At 35.5% G+C, this 19,215-nt stretch overlaps 1 protein-coding gene across 2 annotated transcripts in view; it reads left to right on the top strand.

Annotated features, from left to right (window-relative positions):
* Nucleotides 1–2,422: 2,422 nt before the first annotated feature.
* The window catches only part of bug (thioredoxin domain-containing protein bug), a 140,190-nt gene continuing 123,397 nt past the window's right edge, over nt 2,423–19,215 (top strand). Inside the window, exons 1-2 of one of the 2 annotated variants that reach the window (XM_083141520.1) lie at nt 2,423–2,538; nt 13,032–13,140. In XM_083141520.1, the coding sequence (XP_082997646.1) occupies nt 13,095–13,140 (46 nt within the window). In that variant the 5' untranslated portion in view covers nt 2,423–2,538; nt 13,032–13,094. The remainder of the gene's footprint in view (nt 2,539–13,031; nt 13,141–19,215) is intronic. The other variant, XM_083141519.1, reaches the window with a different exon arrangement.

Genomic DNA, 19,215 nt, shown 5'->3' with positions numbered 1-19,215 from the left:
AAAGTTAATAACAAAATATTATACAATAACTGTGCATTTCAGTATAGTAACTATGAAATGTAAAAGTATTAATGGAAAATAGTTGTGCTGGATATTCACTCGGCTTGTAGATCAAATAGTAAGATAATAATAAACAACAACAATAATAATAAAATTCGAATAAAATGTATTTAATTAGGTATATATTATTGGTGTATAACAATAATTTTAACCGTAGCAATTATTATTATTTATTATACTGTTGTCTTTTCAAAAACGAAACTGATGGTAGAAGATCAACGTTGTCTTGGAAAATATTAGTATAGTATTGTCCCTTATATCTGCATCCAAAGGATCCAGGAAATTGCCAATCCTTTCTAGGTACCTTTGTTTCTCTATATCACTAAAAATTAAAAGTGATCCATTTTGTTTCCGATCTTTTATAAGAAAATAAGCTCGGTGACGATCTGTATTCCACTTGTTTACATTGGAAAATTCGCTAAACCGGAAGTTCTTTCCCCGCCATCAATAATCGAATTGTCTGATCGATCATTTTTTGTTTACTCAGTTTATGCAGTTTAAGCTGTATTATGTAGTGCTACTCGTGGGAGCTTGAACAGAAATATTACTCATCTAACAGCAGATTCTCTAGCTCGTTCTTAGCTTTGTTAGGATTGGGGAGGGAGGTTATGGATGGGGGGGGGGTTCATTCCATGTTTTTGCCACTGAAAGTGTAAAAGACGATTTGAAAATTTCCATTGAGTATTTGAAGAGTTCAAGCACTATCGTTCAAGTTTCGCTGTTCCTCTTGTTTCGTAGTTGTGTATTTCCCTTCTGGTTTTTAGATTCTCGAATAAGTTTTCGGGGTTTTTTTAATGCAAAAGATTCTGTATAAAGCAATAGAAATAAAGTCTGTTTATGTTTGGCATTTTGTACTCGTTCAGGGTTGGAAGAATATGGTCGATTTTTTTAATGTTATATACGTAGCGTAAACACGAATTTTGAACTTTTTGAATTTTTACTTTATTTCGAACAGACAAATTTGCACCATATACCATATCACAGTAGTCTAGCAGTGATTCCCAAAGCGTGCTCCGCGGCACCCTGGGGGGCCGTGGCTGTCTTACAAGGGCGCCGGAAAATGTTCCAATATTTTCACTGAAATTACATTTGTTCGTCTACACATGGTTTTGAAATTGGACCATCGCATCAATGTGTTCATTCCATGATTGGAAGAATCATTTATCTAGCAACATAAAATCTATTTTTGAAGAGCATCTTTCACAGCTAATCAACAGGTTTAAGAAATACTTTTAAGAAAATAATATTGAAAAATTCGCATGGATTTAAGGCCCATCCACGGCCAGAGCTCCATCTGAATTTAGTACTTCTGTAGGAGATGAAAATCTTAAGCTGTCTTATGATAATACGCTGTAAAAAAAGTAAAGTAAAGTGCTCCCCTGTGCATAGCAGTACGCCATGAAGGCGTATAGGGGGTGTGGGGGTAACGCCCCACACTTTCTTGATCCGGTCGTAGTTGGGGTTTGATGTGATCAGCATCACGCCCCTGACCGCCTTTACCCCCCAGGATTTATCCCAGGTACCCATGTTATTCGACGCTGGGTGGGCGCCGGGGCCGCTTTCAACCTTAGAAAAGTTCCCGGATTTGAACCGGCCGGAGATCGAACCCGGGACCTTTAGCATGGTAGTCAGCCCTTATGATAATACGCTGAATTGAATATCAATAAAATATGAATATCCGCTGCTAAGCGGTAAAGCTCTGCCAATAATTGCATTTGCGACATCACATTTCTGCGAAGTTGGATTTTCGGCAGTTGCTGTGATAAAGAACAAGTATCGTGCAGAAATCAACGTGTAACAGGAAATGAGGGTGGTTGTTTCTTCTTTGATTCCAGTTGAGAAGATATGCATAACATCAGGCTCACCTGCCCCACTAAAATTCAATCAATGATATGATTGTTTCAAATATGTGCTTATTTAGTTATTTTTACATGTAAAATATTCCTGGCAGTGGCGGCGATTGGATTCAAAACTAGGGGCAAGGTGCCAAAACTGGGGGACAAGAACAGTTTACTTTCCCTTGGTAGCATAGTGCGGAGGCAAAAGTGGCAAAAGTGGGGGCAACAGCCCCGCCTCACCCCCCTAATCGCCACCACTGATTTGGCAATCAAGAGATAGAAAATTAAATAGAATAGATCATTAATGACGCGTAGTTTTGACGTTGAGAAAGAAAATGGTAAAGCAAATAATCCCGAGTTCCGCTGATTATTTGCTTCCCTAACATATACTTCATAATCGAAGAGAGTCACAATGTTGTTAATATATTAGCATTAAATAATGTTGAATTGTAATCATGATGAGTTAAACTCAGGTTTCAAAGGGAATATATTTTTACACAAATGGATTTTCTCCTACCCGCAGCAATTTACTGGACAATTGACAGTGACACTTTGAGCAGAAAGCAGACGATGAAAATTAGTGTTTTTATGACTACAGAAAAGAAGTGATAGGTTCAGGTTTTGATGAAGTTATGTGATTGTAAGTTTTTAAGTAGAAAATAAGTGGTTTTTTTATATAGTAACAGAAAAAAACAACGATTTTGGTTTTTAAAATTTCTTAATCTTATTGGAGCTGGCGTATTACGTTACTCATGAGAAAGAAACCTATCAATTTAACAACAATTAATCTTAATATAAGGGGAAGAAGCACAACTAGGACGTTACATTCAAGTATCAAGAGACAGACCATACGTTATTTGAATAGGTTAGCTAAATCAGGCTTTATGTTCTCAGTATAATCTCGGTGCCACATAGAGTGTTACTATTTCAACGTTTTGGATAAGTTAGGTTTGATTGCCTTACTATTTCCACACACAAAACGCTTCAAAAATGTTTTCACTAGAACAGTCTACTATTTGTGACATAATATCACGCAATAATGCTTTCTCGGACCTCAAAAGGCGCAAATTAGTCTCTGCACAACTTTCTAACGTACTTTCATATTCATTTTCAGCATTCTGAACGCCTTGCAAACCCTTCCATCCAACTTGCATATATTGGCCCTAGTTCCTTTTGTTTTATTGCGATTTCATCATGCTACGAATGCAATTTTAACATGTTTCGATTTTGATTTACTTCTGTTAACACATACTGCTGAATTTTAGTGATTACTTAAGATTTTGTTCAATATATGCTTTCGTAGTTAGGTTAGGTAGGCCAGGTTTGGTTCTCTTAGCATTAAAGTAAAGTCCTTAAATGAATTCTACTAAGGTTCCGATTTACTTCTACATTAATTCCCACTAGTCTACGATACTTATAGTCGCTTGTCAACGGAAAATACATTGTCCATCGGAAGCACACATGCTTGCATAAGGTAATTTTTAAGTTTTTTTTAACATAAATAGCTTTTTTTTAAATCCAAACAGTGCTCATTGGTTCAAGGAAGGTTCAAATTTCATGTGACAATGATTGTCAAAATTCTACGATAATTAGTCTTCCTGCTAGCAGAATTTAAAAAAAAATCATAAAACAATTAGAACCGTTACCATTGTCAACTTCCTAATGTGGAATATTGTATGCATATGTTTGGGGGCAATTTTTTTGTTGAATTTACCCCTTTTTTGATATGCTACCGGATTTTTTATACCTACATACAAAAGAATTTGTGTAGTTCTATTTTTGTGCGACAATATTAGAATCTCAATTTGCTTATTTACTAAATGACTAAATACCATCTAAAGTGTGGAATGTTGCTAATAGGTAATTCATGTATATGTACAAGTACCAAAAGTACATAGCCAGAGGTTTTAAATAATTCAGGCACCAACCCCTTTTTCTCTGGAGCCAGCCTTTATGTTGGGAGGGAGGGTGAATACGGTCCAAGAAAGCCATGAATCCAACTAACATGAGCTACATATTTTGATATAAGATCTTATAACATTTAATTTATGAATTAATACAAAATTGTATTAAAAGCAATTAATTCTTGCGCCGGTGTAGCCTTCCCAAAGAAGGCTCTACCAGTAACAACATGAATAACTATGCTATAAATTCTAATGTATGGCAGACTGTACCATATTGCCACAGATTGCATTGCATTGCACAAGACTGCATACTTTTCGGCAGGCAAATCTTCGATGACTGGACCATTGATTGACATGAATGATTTTTCAGTTGTGTTTGTTACATAGTTAAGAAATGGTATATTATATGCTTTAAACTCCATTTTCTTCGAAGGGGATATAAACATCCCTGGCAGGGATAAAAATAATTTTGTTGTCCTGGGTATAACATTTTTTGTGAGAGGGAAATCCCCAGATTCCCCCCCGTTAATTCACCCACTGGTGCATAATACAATTTCTACCATATATTGATAACGCTGTCAGTAACTAGCAGTATAAAACACTTAAACTTCTCATCCAATCAGTGACGAGGTAAGAGAAGCATTGCCTTATCCAGGCTAATTCAATGACAAAGTATGCGGATGGGTTAATATCAGTGGAGTTTTCTGAAAGTTTGACCTGGTTTACCGCAACAATTCTTATTTATTGTGTATATTTTTTATATGTTAATTAGATATAATACTAGGGCTGAGCCAATACCACTTTGAACCAATACTGATTCCGATACTCTCACCGATTCCGATACCAATACTTTGAGACTGTCCTATTCTCAAACTGTCATGTTCAAAGTTAATATTATTTATGTTATTGATGTTGTTTTTAACTTATGCATGTTTGTTTTATAGATATTGTTATAATCATCTTATCACGCTGTATAAAATACAAGAAATGAAATTGATGTAACCATAGCAACGAGAAATAATAAGTACTAAAAAATGGTGATGGAAGTTGTGAGATTTTCTGCGCCTGTATTGTATTTATTTTAATTATAATGGTTATCGTTAATTACGCAATTTTATTTGCATTGATAATTGTTCTGCAAGTTTAAGCGCAGTGACGGTTATCAAGAGTGGCGACCCAGAAGCCAGGATTGTTCAAAAAGTGTGCAATCTTCTGATAGTGGTAATAATGTCTGTTGTAATGGAACAGAATTTTTGTCATATGCTGAATTAAGACTTATGTCACAATCTTCAGTGTGCTTGTATAACGTAACTTCTTAAGTGAATCGTCATATGTGTAAAGATCACAATGGCTGATAAGTTAAAACAAAGTAAATCTAAATCGTCGCGTAAAGAAACAAACATTCAGGCTAATACAATGACTACTTACTTTGATGCTGGTAATCCCGTAGTCGCTTCCAGTAATGCGAATACTACAGAACATGATGTTTGTTCTACAAAACCCGACAAATTATCTTGTTGTGATGATCCTGACAATGATTTGAGGTATGTTCAGTGTACACAGTGCTCGTCATGGCATCACATATCTTGTCTCAAACTTACAGTCACTCACTGGACAATTTATTCGACTACACTAGAAAATTATTATTGTAAAGGTTGCAAACCAGATTATGATCCTTTTAGTTTGCCAGCTTATCTAGAAACTCTTAATCCGAATTTTGGTGATTTGTTAAGTACTGTTAAGAGTATTCAATTGCTAATGGTCGCTTCTAATGAAGACCTCAAGACGAAACTAGAACAGTCTAATGCTGAAATGAAATCGCAGTTAGAACAGTCTATGAAATCGCAGTTAGAACAGTCTAATGCTGAAATGAAATCTCAGTTAGAAAATTCTATGAAATCACAGTTAGAACAGTCTAATGCTGAAATGAAATTGCAGTTAGAACAGTCTAATGAAGAACTAAAAACCCGAATGGATCTTGCTAACCAAGATATGAAATTACAGTTACAGCAATCTAATCAAGAATTTGCAGAGTTTAATGAGAATATTAAGTCTCAGTTTGAACAATTGGAATTTTATATTTATAGTAACCTAACTTCAAAATTTGAATTGGTTCATCAAGAAATTAATACTGTTAATCAAAGATTAGACAACTTGACTTCCGATGTTAAAACACAACTTGATTCAATAGCTTCTGAATGTGTCAAGAAAAATGAACATTTGGGAAGTATTTTAAATAGCAATATTTCTCAAATCTGAACAGAACAAGACGTTCAAGGACAACAAATTTTAATAAATAAAGATTTGATTAGTGAATACGATAAATCTATTACAGTATGTTCATCCAAAATAACTGATATTAATAATAGATTATCATCGTTGGAAGTTGCTGGTAAGGAAAATGTACATTTTGGAACGTATCTTATTGATTGTAATAACAGGTTTCAACATATAGAATCTCGTATTGATGTTTTGCGAACTAATTATGCAAATTTTCAACGCAACACAAAGGGAAATTTGAAACCTCCCCTTGCACAAAATAGTTCTCAAACTAAGAGCATGTGAAAGGGCTAGAAATGCAGTTGACTCGGGGGTGACTAATTCATCTACTTATTCATCTGATGAATCTTTAACAACCCATGTGAAAACAAAGTTCGATGAACCGCATGTTCGAAATCGTGTTCGCTGGAAGCGAAACAAAAGATTTATTCCAACCTGCAATGAGGAACATTATCGAAATAATATGTCACCTAATAGTGTACAGTTTAAGGATACAAGTAGTTATGCGATTAACAATATGCAGACAACTTCTAGATTGAATTCTAACGTTACAAATATTGATAAACATTCCAATGTTCAACAATGTTGTTCTGCTGATGGTGAAAATAGTTACATAAATCAAATGTTTACATACTCGCAAGAACCTAACCTCCCTGTTGTTCATCATAGTAATGTCCCTGGTGAAACATGTGGGTTTCGTCATATTTCTTCCTTGCAGAATGAAGCTTGCAGACCATGGTTTCAAGGTGAAAGGCATAATGCAAATTTAATGACTGGCACAAGTTGTCCAAATGCTGAAATTGGTGTTAATGAGTCAAATACAAATAACAATTACTGTGATAATCCACAAAGTCAGTTTGATCGTTGTATTTCTCCAACATCTTTAACTGTAATTACTGTTGGGGATAGAGGAAACCGATATGTAAAGATAAATGAACTGTCTCATTTACCCAAATTTTCTGAGAAAATAGAAGACCAATCGGCTCGAGAATATCTAGAACATCTTAATTCTATGCTTGATCTTATGGGCATTCCAATTAACAAAAGGCTACAGAGTATTCAGCAGTGTTTCACCAACAGAGCTGCGTACTGGTATAGAACTCACAAACGTATGTTTTCTTCATATGATCATTTTCAGAGGGAATTCATGAAACAATTTTCAAGTCCGGAAATAATACAGTCTCAGTTATCAGTATTAAGGAACAGGAAGTATGATCCTACAGTACATGGTGATTTAGAAAGCTTTGCGTTGAAAACATATTCGAATTATTGCAATTTAGTTGAGAACCCAAACGAATTGGATGTTATTCAATTAGTTATTAGCCAGTTACCAAATAATATAGCTAATAACATAACTTGTCATGAGATACGTTCTATGGACCAGTTAACAACTATGTTAAGGAAATTAGATGTTGTCCGAACTAGTAGAAGAGGACTTATTTTCCTACCGGAAGAAACCGATAATAGTAATAAGGTTAAACCCAACAAGAATCCTGACAGTATGAAATCAAAATTTAGTGTCAAGCAAATTAATGTTAAACACACCAAAAACATTTGCTCGTCTTCTACTCAGACTTCGTCGATGGATGCTCAAGTATGCTTTACTAATGAATTTCGCAACGCTAATTCAAGATATGGACTGTTTAGAGGTAGCAATGGTAGTTTTAGAGGACGTAGAAATAATTGAGGCTATTCAGGATTTTCATATAATAACAGAAATAATTTCAGATTCCAAAGAAATAATGCATACTCTGGTATTTCCGGTGACATTACAAATAGGCATTATAAGCAGGATGCTGTAAGTTCTCAGTTACCTAACAGTAGTCAGAATGGAAGGATTTTCTACAATAGGCAAGTGCAGTATACAAGTGAGCCTGCTCTCGCTCCTACTTACAGTCAACCTGTTAATGTGACTTCATTACAACCACAAGATGCATCTACAACTTCTGGAATATCAAATTCTCCTTCTGGAAATGTATCAAGGACCTTTACACGACAATCTGGTATTGGAACATCTTAGCAATCATCAACAAATTTAAATTAAAGGAGCGGATGGAAGTGCCTCGTTCACTCTGCTTTCTTTCAGAGAGGCCAAATTTGAACAAACGAAATTCATTTCAAACACATGAAATTATGAATGTACGTGATGATAAAGACTTAATATCGGAACCACTACAAGTGAATTTTTTATTGGAATGGTTTGAAGAAGAACTTGAATGGACTGTTAGTGATTATGATATTCCGGTTCCATTAACTGAAGTTCCAGTTATTCATGGAATTATTTGTCAAATACCTGTAGTTTGTATTATAGATTCAGGAAGTCAGGTAAATGTTCTAAATTTTGACGTTTGGTGTAAACTATCATCTTTGATTGGCAACATTAAACTGGATAACGTGGAAGATGTAAAACTCACCGGTTTCGCTGGATCCAAGAAGTGTAAAGTTGTTGGCAGTAAAATTATTAATCTGCAGATAAAGAACGAATACTTTTCTATGGAATTTTTTGTTCTTAACCTTCCAGCGGGCGCGTTCATAATCGTGTCACCAGCGGGCGCGTGACGCATTTTTTACGTCATTTAGTATCATTCATTATGAGCAAGGATTTTTATAATATAAACGTAAATGTTCTTGGGTCTACATTCATTGATATCATATCTGAGGTTAATATAAATGAAACATATTGAAATACAAGTTAGAATGCTGAAAAAAGAAGAAAAAACAGTACGTAACTTATTACATATTTATAGCGCACCATGCTTTTCATCAGCAGGCGCGTGTCGTACTTCTTACGACAGATATTCCTGCTGAAAACCTAAATGTTACAAGTCTATGTACAAACACTTTACATTCCAAGTTCAAGAGGGACTGAGTCGAGTAAAAATTCTCTAAGTCATATGAAAAATTATGGGCAGTCTATGGCAATATCCTGTGAACACACTCCCGCCTTCCCCTTCCCTCACCTCACACACCACACACACACACACACACCCCAACACACACACCCCAACACACACACACACACAAACAAACACACACACACACACTATATCTCGTATGAACTAAGTAAAATAAACCAAATAATAAGAACTTACTTTCACATTTTCGGATATGTCCGTCCCCTCAAAACATCCTGGGAACGAGCCTAGCTACCAAAGTAAGTCAAGTCGCGATTAGCCTTTCTGTGCATAAAGCGGACTCAAAAACAAAATCAAAATCAATCAATCTATTCTATTCGTGAAACTTGAAGGATACGCTGAATTTCGCTAACGTCTACGTTTTGTCGACTCATTTTCAAAAATGACCTGACTAAATAATTACAGAACAGGAGCAGGCGCACAGCGCAAACTTTACGACACGGTGTTCTGATCTGAAATAAACAACAATTGACAGAGTATAACATATGGATTAGTAACAATGACTGCTAATATGCAACACAAAATACCTCTTTGAGGAATACATATAAAGCATAGGTCGACGAATTCAAAGGAAACACAAGAAAATTAAAGAAAATTACTTTTGGCGTAAATTTTGCGCAGGCGCGCCCGCTCGAAGGTTAAAGAGTTGAATGCCGATGTCATTTTAGGAGTTCCATTTTTGAGGAAATATAAAGCTGTAATTGATTTTAAAGAAGGGAATGTAAGTTTGCTAAATGATAAAGGAAAGGAAATTTCCTCTGTTTTAACTCGGCAATGTTCTTCTACAGAAGATTTGAAGTATTGTACAAAGTCTAACTTTTGTTCCGAAGATACATTAAATGATAATGAAAGTTATTCATGTAGATTGTTACGTAATGCGTCAACTTTGAATGATGATGTAGAATATATGCCAGCTAAGAAGTTCATTTATGAGTCTGTTTTTAGAAATGATAATTTAGACAATTTGCAGAAAGCTGATTTATTCAAACTTCTGTCGTATTGTCACGTACAATTTTCAGATAAACCTAGAAAAGCAATTGTTGAACCTTACAAGATTCAATTAGATACTGTAACACCTATTACAAGCACACCTTATCCCATACCAATATCAAGGAGACTACCTTTAGAAGAAGAGCTTTCCAAGTGGGAGAAATGGGGAATTATTTACCAAGATTCTTCACCATATCTTAACCCTCTACATATAGTGCCAAAGCAAGGAGGTCTTTGGAGACCTGTGATCGATTTTAGGAAACTTAATCAACATGTTATCTCTCCACAAGTGAGAGTAGAAGCAATGAACGAAATGTTACAGAGGTTCCTAGGATGTGTTTACTTTTCTTCAATTGATTTATCATGCGGTTATTTTCAAATACCGTTGACTGAAGATTCATATCCTTACACAGCTTTTTCTTATAGAGGCAGACAATATCTTTTCCGCTATCTTCCATTTGGGATTCGATCAGCAGTCTCAGTGTTCCAGGACAGGATGAATAAAATATTCTCCACCGATTGCAGAAATTTTGTCGTTTGTTATTTGGATGATATTCTAATTTTCAGCAAAAATTGGTCTCAACATATGCAACATTTAGAACTAGTTTTACAAAAGATTAAGGGTGTCAATATGTCTATTAAATTTTCCAAATGTAAGTTTGCTTACAAAGAAATCTGCTTCCTTGGACACATAGTGTCCGGTGATAAAATTATGGTTGATCCTGCAAAGAATTCAGCAATTATTAATTTTCCAATTCCAACAAACAAATGTTCCTTGAGAAGGTTCTTAGGATTAGCTAATTGGAGGCGAAAGTTTATTGAAGGATTTGCTGAAGTGGCACAGCCTTTGTATGATCTGGTGAAAATGGAATCAAAATGGCAATGGAATGAAGTTCATGCTTCAGTTTTTGAAAACCTCCGCAAGTCACTGATATCTCCAAAGGCTTTGTATCAACCAGATTTCACGAAGCCTTTCAATGTCAACACAGACGGTTCGAAGAAAGGAATAGGTACTGTTCTATGGCAAGACTCAACTGAAAATTCTGAAGAAGGACCACGTATAATTCAATACGTTAGCAGATCTCTTAAAGGCAATGAGTTATCATACAATACTCACGAGATTGAATGCTTAGCGATATTATTTGCTTTTGAAAAATTCTACATTTACATAGCTGGAGCTACGGTGAAATTGTTTACCGATCACCAATCTTTATCTTGGCTAGAATCTACTAAAACTTTGAATCCACGATTAAATCGTTGGAGTTTGAAATTACAAATGTTTGATTACAATGTATATCACAATGTATATCACGTGGCAAGAAAGTCAAAATTCGGATTCTTATTGCAGTGCCATTGTACAAAAGTTACAAAATGGGAATTTGTCACAGAATATAAAAAGGCAATATTCGATTCAAGATAATATATTATTCCTGAAACATTTGAAAGAAGACAAGTGGAAACTTGTAGTACCTATTATTGTTGTACCCAAAATTCTTCATAAATTACATGACTTACAAGGTCATTTTGGATACTATAAACTATTTAATAAGTGCAGAAGTTTATATTATTGGCCTAAAATGAAAGTTAGTATCAAGCAGTATTTGAACGACTGTCTAACATGCGCAAAAACTAAAGAAGCTCACACAAAAATTAGTAAGGATGAATTGCATGTATATTCTACTACTCCACATGATATTTTATCAATAGATCTTGTTGGACCGTTACCCAAATCACAAGTATATAGTTACATATTAACAATAGTTGACACGATGTCCAAATATTTAATGGCTTATCCGTTAAGGAAGGCAACGTCACGTGAAATAATTAACAAATTCAATCTCCAGATTGAGACTGTCCTATTCTCAAACTGTCATGTTCAAAGTTAATATTATTTATGTTATTGATGTTGTTTTTAACTTATGCATGTTTGTTTTATAGATATTGTTATAATCATCTTATCACGCTGTATAAAATACAAGAAATGAAATTGATGTAACCATAGCAACGAGAAATAATAAGTACTAAAAAATGGTGATGGAAGTTGTGAGATTTTCTGCGCCTGTATTGTATTTATTTTAATTATAACGGTTATCGTTAATTACACAATTTTATTTGCATTGATAATTGTTCTGCAAGTTTAAGCGCAGCGATGGTTATAAACTTGAAAATTGTAATAATTAAAATTTGTTTAAAATATTGATCAATACCTTACCTATTGGTGTGTAAATAATCTGCAATTACATGCATGAATTTACCAATAAATTTGCTTTAGAATATTCCAGATTTACATCAAAATAATGAAAATAGATGTAATAAAAAATACAGTTTTTCTTTCATAATTTGTGCAAAATAAAAAAAATAGTTCGAGTTTTGCATAATTTCCAGGATAATTAGGCTCGGCTAAAGTGTCGCGTGGGATTTTTGCAGACCCCATGAAAAACCAATGTGCCAGAAAAGTATTGGCTCGTATGGGTAGATGAATTCCAATCGATACTTTCCGATACCGATACAGACACATCAGCATCAGTATCGGCTCAGCCCTAATACACCAATGCAGGCATGCAAGTGAAACCATATCAGAAGTCCATCAACTTTAAATTGTATGGCAATTTCTATGTATTTGAAAAAAAAAAGTTAGTTTACTAGCGATAAATCAAGTAACATCGGAGAATATGCCACTGGTTAATATTGATTGATTTGCTTTATTTTACTTCGCTTCTTGTGCCATTTTTGGCTCATTTGGGAAGATTGGGATGAGTGATGAATGGACACTCACAAACATTCATGCCCAGGGCGGGTATCGAACTCGGGACCCCTGGCGTCGTAGCATGATGTTGTAACAACTCCGCCATGGGGGCCGGCCCACTGGTTAATATGATCATGAAGTTCGACATGTGTGTATGTAGCATCTGGGACAATCAAGTAGAGTAAGTCTAATTTGTCATCAATTCTACTGTGAAAACAAAAGCCTGATGAATTTATCATTTTTTGTTTTGTTGCTTGTTTATATATTATAATTGTAAATTAAATTTTCCATTTTTTAGATGCTGGCACCATATGTATATTGGAAAAGCTAATACACAGACACAAGGCAGACACACAAGAGTATGGAGATAATGCTGCTCTGGGTCTACAGTTCATTTATACTGTTAGGTGAGGTGTTTTAATTTAAAATAAAAATGTAATTTATAAAGTTAATTTGTATTAACATATGTATTTTCGAGTACAGATCAGCTAGATTAATTTGCATTTGTCTTTTCATATTTTATGTACGTATTTCTTAAACTAAATAATGTCTTTTTTAAAAAACTTTTAAAGAAACTCTAAAAATGCTTACTTACATTTAGCGAGTACTTCTATGTTGGTTGAGCAACGTTTCGGGGTTCCTACTTTCTCCTTCTTCAGGCTTCACTTGGCAATAGTTTCCTACATGCCACGTCACTTATTTTAAATCAAGGATTAGATTAAAAGGTACATTTGGACATAAAAAAATATTTATAAATCTTGTCTAGCCTTGATAAAAACTTCCAATGTCAGTATCCCTCCCATTAAGCAACCCCAAAGATGCAATATACCATTATGGATGACTAGAGGTGAGACGTTTTAACAGTTTAGGAGTAGACATTTTATTGCGTCTTTGGGGTTGCTTAATGGGAGGGATACTGACATTGGAATTTTTTATCAAGGCTAGATAAGATTTATAAATCATTTTTTATGTCCAAATGTACCTTTTAATCTAATCCTTGTTTTAAAGTAAGTGACGCGGCATGTAGGAAACTATTGCCAAGTGAAGCCTGAAGAAGGGGAAAGTTGGAACCCTGAGACGTTGTTCAACCAACTTAGAACTACTCGCTAAACATAAGTAAGCATTTTTAGTGTTTTTTAAAAGTTTTTTTTTAAAAAAAGACATTATTTAGCTTAACACAAATGAGTAATACGCACACATGTTAATATGTATATATATTTCTTCTTCTCCTTTGGGCTAATTGCATTGATAAAGATAAATGATGAAGGAATGCTCATACCCAGACTAGAACTATTAGATGTACTTAGTATTAGTATATACGGGCTGCTTCAAAATGATGTGAACGATTTCAACTCCTTATATTTTTTTTTATTTTTCATCCAAATTGCTTTAAATTTTAAATGTAATTCTTTTGAACACTGTATCTCACAAATGTTCTATGTGAGCCCCCTTTGTTACCCTGCATACATCAATTCGGTAATCTAATTCCGCCCAGACCCATTTCAACATGTCTGTATCAACAGTTTGCACTGCAGCAGTAATGCGCTCTTTCAGTTTATTGACATCTGCGGTTAGAGGTGGTTTGTACACAATGTCTTTAGATGTCCCCTCAGAAAAAAAATCACAGGGTTAAATCCGGGGATCTTGGTGGCCAATGTAGTAACTTGATCATTTTGAGTAGATCGCCCAATCCAGCGGTCTGGCAGTCTGATATTAAGGTAATTTGTAGTAAGCATTTGTAGGAATGTTTGTCCAGTCACAGTTTCTTCGTGAAAGAAGTATGAACTGTACACTTTGGTAGATGAAATGGCGCAAAACACATTAGTCTTCGGTGAATCACGCACAACTTCAACGACTTGACGAGGATTCTCAGTCCCCCAGATGCGAACATTTTGCTTGTTCACTCTTCACGTAGCCTCATCACTAAAACAAAGTTTGTCAATAAAATCATCATCACCACTGCATAACTCGAGAAATGACTCACAAAAATTTTTGCGGAACGTGTGATCATTAGGTGTTAATGTTGTAACAACTGCACTCAATAGGGATACATTTTTAAACGCCTACGCACTACGTGCCAAACAGTTGCCCGCGGCATTGTTAGCTCTTGAATCACTTTCCTTGTAGACTTTTGGGGACTGCGTTGAAAACTAGCTCGAACTCTCTCGACATCTGCCTCAGACATGGATGGTCTACCAGACGATTTTCCTTTGCAAATGCATCCCGTTGTCTTGAATTTATCATACCACTTACGTATGGAGTTCTTGGATGGTGGTTCTTTACGAAATGTTGTACGAAACTCACGCTGAACACTAACAACAGACCGACAAACTTGAAACTGTAGGACGCAAAAAGCTTTCTCTGCACCACAGGCAGCCATCTTGGAACTTATCACCCTGCCACCTAGTGGAGAAATTTGGAACTACTACGACCACTGCAAACAAAACTTGAGGATATGGTTGAAAGTATTTACATCGAACTTTAATTGTTGATAAAGTTTTATCGCTCCTGGAACGGTTTCTTATCGTTCAAACAATTTTGAAGCATGCTGTATGTGCGTGTACCAAACAGTAAGGTAAATTACATATCTACATTGAGAATAACTTGGCACCATCAATGTCAACAGTGTTTCGAAGACAACAGAACTCGTTGCAGTAGCACTGACAGAGGCAACTCCACACAGGTAACACAGTGAGAGTGAAAAATTATAACACCATTTAGCCTTGTTTCCATGATATGAAAAACTCAATATGCTGGCCAAGGCAGAAATGTATTTTATTATAAAACAAACTAAATGTAATGTTTCAACGTTTGTACTTGGTGCAGAGTCTGAAGAAGCCCTTGCTAGAAGGTTGAATTGTTATGTTTACGGAAAAAATAGCTAAAACCGGGCTCACTTGGCAGCTCAATTGAGCAATGGCACAGTATGCGAGAGACCCAGGTTCGAGTCCTGGTCAAGCCAGCATTTTCCGCTAAAATTTCTCTGTAGTTTATGAATATGTAGACAATTATTGGTACTACATGCTGGTTTATGTTTATAAAGTTAATTAATGTCAAAAGACGAACTACGCTTATGCTGCTTTTTCAGATGTTAAAAATTCCATGCAACTTTTGCATTAAAACAGTGCCATAATTTTTTCTAGATCTAGTGTGACAGTTACATAAAAGTATTCCATAATGCAACAATTGAAAAAAAAAAAATACATGAGTGGGCTGTGGTGGCCCACTTACCCCACCTCACCCTAATTATTTGTGCAAATTGATAATTTTGCTATATGTTTTTTATTATTCAATATCAATAGCTATTAGATTTTATGGTTTTATTTCTGTGCAAAATATGTTTTTTTTTTCACATTTGATGTTATTTGTTGCAAACTTATGAATTTCTATTTTATCACATTTTTTTTTCAAATAAACCAGAAAATGTGGCTTGAATGTGTTTTTAAATTCTCCTGGTGAGTGTATTATATTCTTAACACTGTCCATATGTTCGTTAACTGTATACATGCTGTTCAGCAGCAAAATATTATTAGTCCTCACTGAAGTCCCCCACATAAAATCTTCAACATTATATTTAGCCAGATCAGTGTAACCAAATGTAACTTATTAGTAACAATCAAATTTACAATCGGGTACATTGACAATTCTCAGTTTCTTTTCATTTAGAAAGTTCAAAGATGTCATTTTTGTATGTAAAATTCTCTCCTCTGTAGGAACCACCTTGTTTTAACCTGCCCCCTTTTGCATGCAGTACACCCAACTGCAAAAGTTAATACATGTATAGTGGAACCATAAGAGAAAAAGCCTGCACAGACCCATGACTCATCTGCACCTCACTCCCACGTGGAGGGGAGGGGCAGAGTGGAGCATGCTTCCTTATGGGCCAAATTGAACGAAAGAAAGGGAAGTTGCAAAGAGACTTTTCGCCAAAGGTTCTTTTCCTTGTGCTCGCTCTATAGTAGGCAAATTATCCATCACCATTTTCATTCAGTTTGTTTTCCACAATTCCATGATCGTGACTTAAAAATTACCAATAAGCAGAGGGCAGCATTTAATGTGCTCGGCGTAATTCCATTCCTTAAAACAACGCAGGATGTAGAAGGAAATAAAAGAACAATGTAGGTTGTACTATAGCATTTTTCCTTACTATGGATACCTGTTTTTATCCTTTTAATCTCGCCACCTCCTGTTTTGTATCCGAAACCCAGCAACCTTGGTGAAATATTGGAATAGCAATTCGACATGCCAATGTGAGTACATTTCTTTCGATATTACATGTCAACACATGGTTTGACCCAAGCTAATAATTTACTTCCATTATACAGTTTTTATCATAGTTTGTGGAAGAACGTTATACATTAAACATTTTATAGAGCACAGCACATTTTGTATATTGAAATTTTGGGTTCCAAAAGAAATGTTTTGTATTCATTATTATGGAATTCTCAAATAATTTCTACTCTTTGGGTGAGTTGGTAACCTATTTACAATAATTTCTTTTAATGCGTTTAGCCAAAGGTTAGATTATTTAATTCTGAATTATTATGGTGCAAATGTATCGCTCAATTTATATTGATGTCTGTTTACACATACTTCATTGATTTAGTGATTACTTAATACGTGTTTTCTGGAGAATAAGTTTCATTTGTGCATGTTCCTATGGGATTATTTGTTTGCTAGCAGCTATTCGTTTACTGACATCTTGGAAACAGAGTGATACTGCCATCTACTTCACGTTTGTATGGTGAAGGGGTTTTCTGACTCAACGTTAGAGTGACATTTCTACATCGTTGATGAGGCAGGTCAGGTTTAGGGTTCTAGAATTAAAATAACTTCCCTAAATGCTGTCATTGTTAGGTTAAATGGTTCAGATTTAGGGCTTTTAGCAGTAAAGCACCATCCGTAAATACTTTCAACAACTGATCACGTGGAATCTTGTCTCAAGCACGACACTCCTTCGATCCTTTAATGGAAATACGGTAGTACTCATGTCCAAGATAAGTGTAGAAGGATTGGCTGCTTGCTGGTGTGACGCTATACTAGGGTCGGTTGCAGTTGCCAACAATATTTAAACTGGAAGCGGCGACTGGCAACAGCAACTAGAAGTAAATAAAGAACCCGTTCTAGGTATTACAAATTATTAATTTGCATCGTACTTCTCTCTTAATATTGCGGGAGTTTACGGGCAAAATCAGCGAGAAGCACGAGGCAAAGGCCCTGTAAATAATCACACTTTTATATGTATATCAAGGGTCCGGCAATGAATGGCATTTTATGCTTTCTCCATCGCGATCATTGTTTAGCTAGTTAAATTAACATTTTCCCTCTCTCGAAGTACCGCTGCAATATCCAACGACAACTTTAAATTTAAACTTACTGCCCACTGTGTATAATTTAAAAACCTAAAGATTAATCACACTCCTTTTTACGCTGTTTAAATCACCATCCACATGTCAAGCCGTCCCGATTAACCGAAGCGGTCGTCCACGTGACGTTTAGTTCGTCACCCTTTTTTTTTTGTTTGTTTGGCAAGGAACATTTAAATGAACAATAATTCTTTATACTGATTCAAGCGTTCATAATGCTACTGTTGGGGTAACGGGGGTCAATGATTCTACGAAAATTCAAGTCAAAAGATTTCCTCAAACTTGATCAGTTATTTTCAAGTTTGCTCAATTTGTCACAATTTTCTGTATTGCGAAGGCAGGGTTCAATTATCGCGCAATCACAGCACTATTTCATTCTCGAACACGACCTGCGTGTCCGTTAATTTCACCTCCTTGTGCTCAGCAATTATTAAACCGCATGCATCTAGCTTCTAACAAAATAATATGTGTTGCATAAAGGATCGTAAGCGTGGCAAAGATTTTAGTTCACTTTGTTCTACTTACGCAAGTTCATGTGTGCACAAACTATTATTGGTTTACTTTGTTAGTAAGACAAAGGGGAGTCAAAAATGAACAGTCGCATTAATGCACTGGAGAACAGAATTTGAAGTGCAGCAATTGTCTGACACTGGATTTTTGCATTCCTAATGCCACAGCAGAGTATTACGTACCTCGTGTAAAGTTTTTAAGTCGAAAACCAAAACACCATGGTCCCTTTCCATTCAGTAATGTTCCATTGCACATGGAAGGCAAATGGCCGCCTTCTTTTTGATTAAGTCGTCCGGACCATGGCAAGGCACGTCACTCCACTGACGAGTTGGAGAAGCTGCAAACGTGTCGTGTACTGCTCGATTCCTGCCGATGAAGTGTGGCAGAATATTTACCGGTTTTAGTGCAAGCCAACTAGTATGAAAGGTCGCTACTAGAGGCAGCACAAAGAGAGCTATTAGATGGGGATGCCATCTGATGGCCGAAAATTGAACTTCTTAAAACTGGTTTAAGCATTATTAGAGTTCGATTTTTCCTTGTGTAAGGATTGCGAATATGTACAGTAATATTCGGAAATGTTACACTGGAAAGTGTAGATGCTTGCAT

The sequence above is a fragment of the Lepisma saccharinum genome, chromosome 20 (genome assembly GCF_977018435.1).
Source record: "Lepisma saccharinum chromosome 20, izLepSacc3.1, whole genome shotgun sequence".
NCBI classification, from domain to species: domain Eukaryota; kingdom Metazoa; phylum Arthropoda; class Insecta; order Zygentoma; family Lepismatidae; genus Lepisma; species Lepisma saccharinum.
This window is presented reverse-complemented; position numbering and strand designations above follow the sequence as displayed.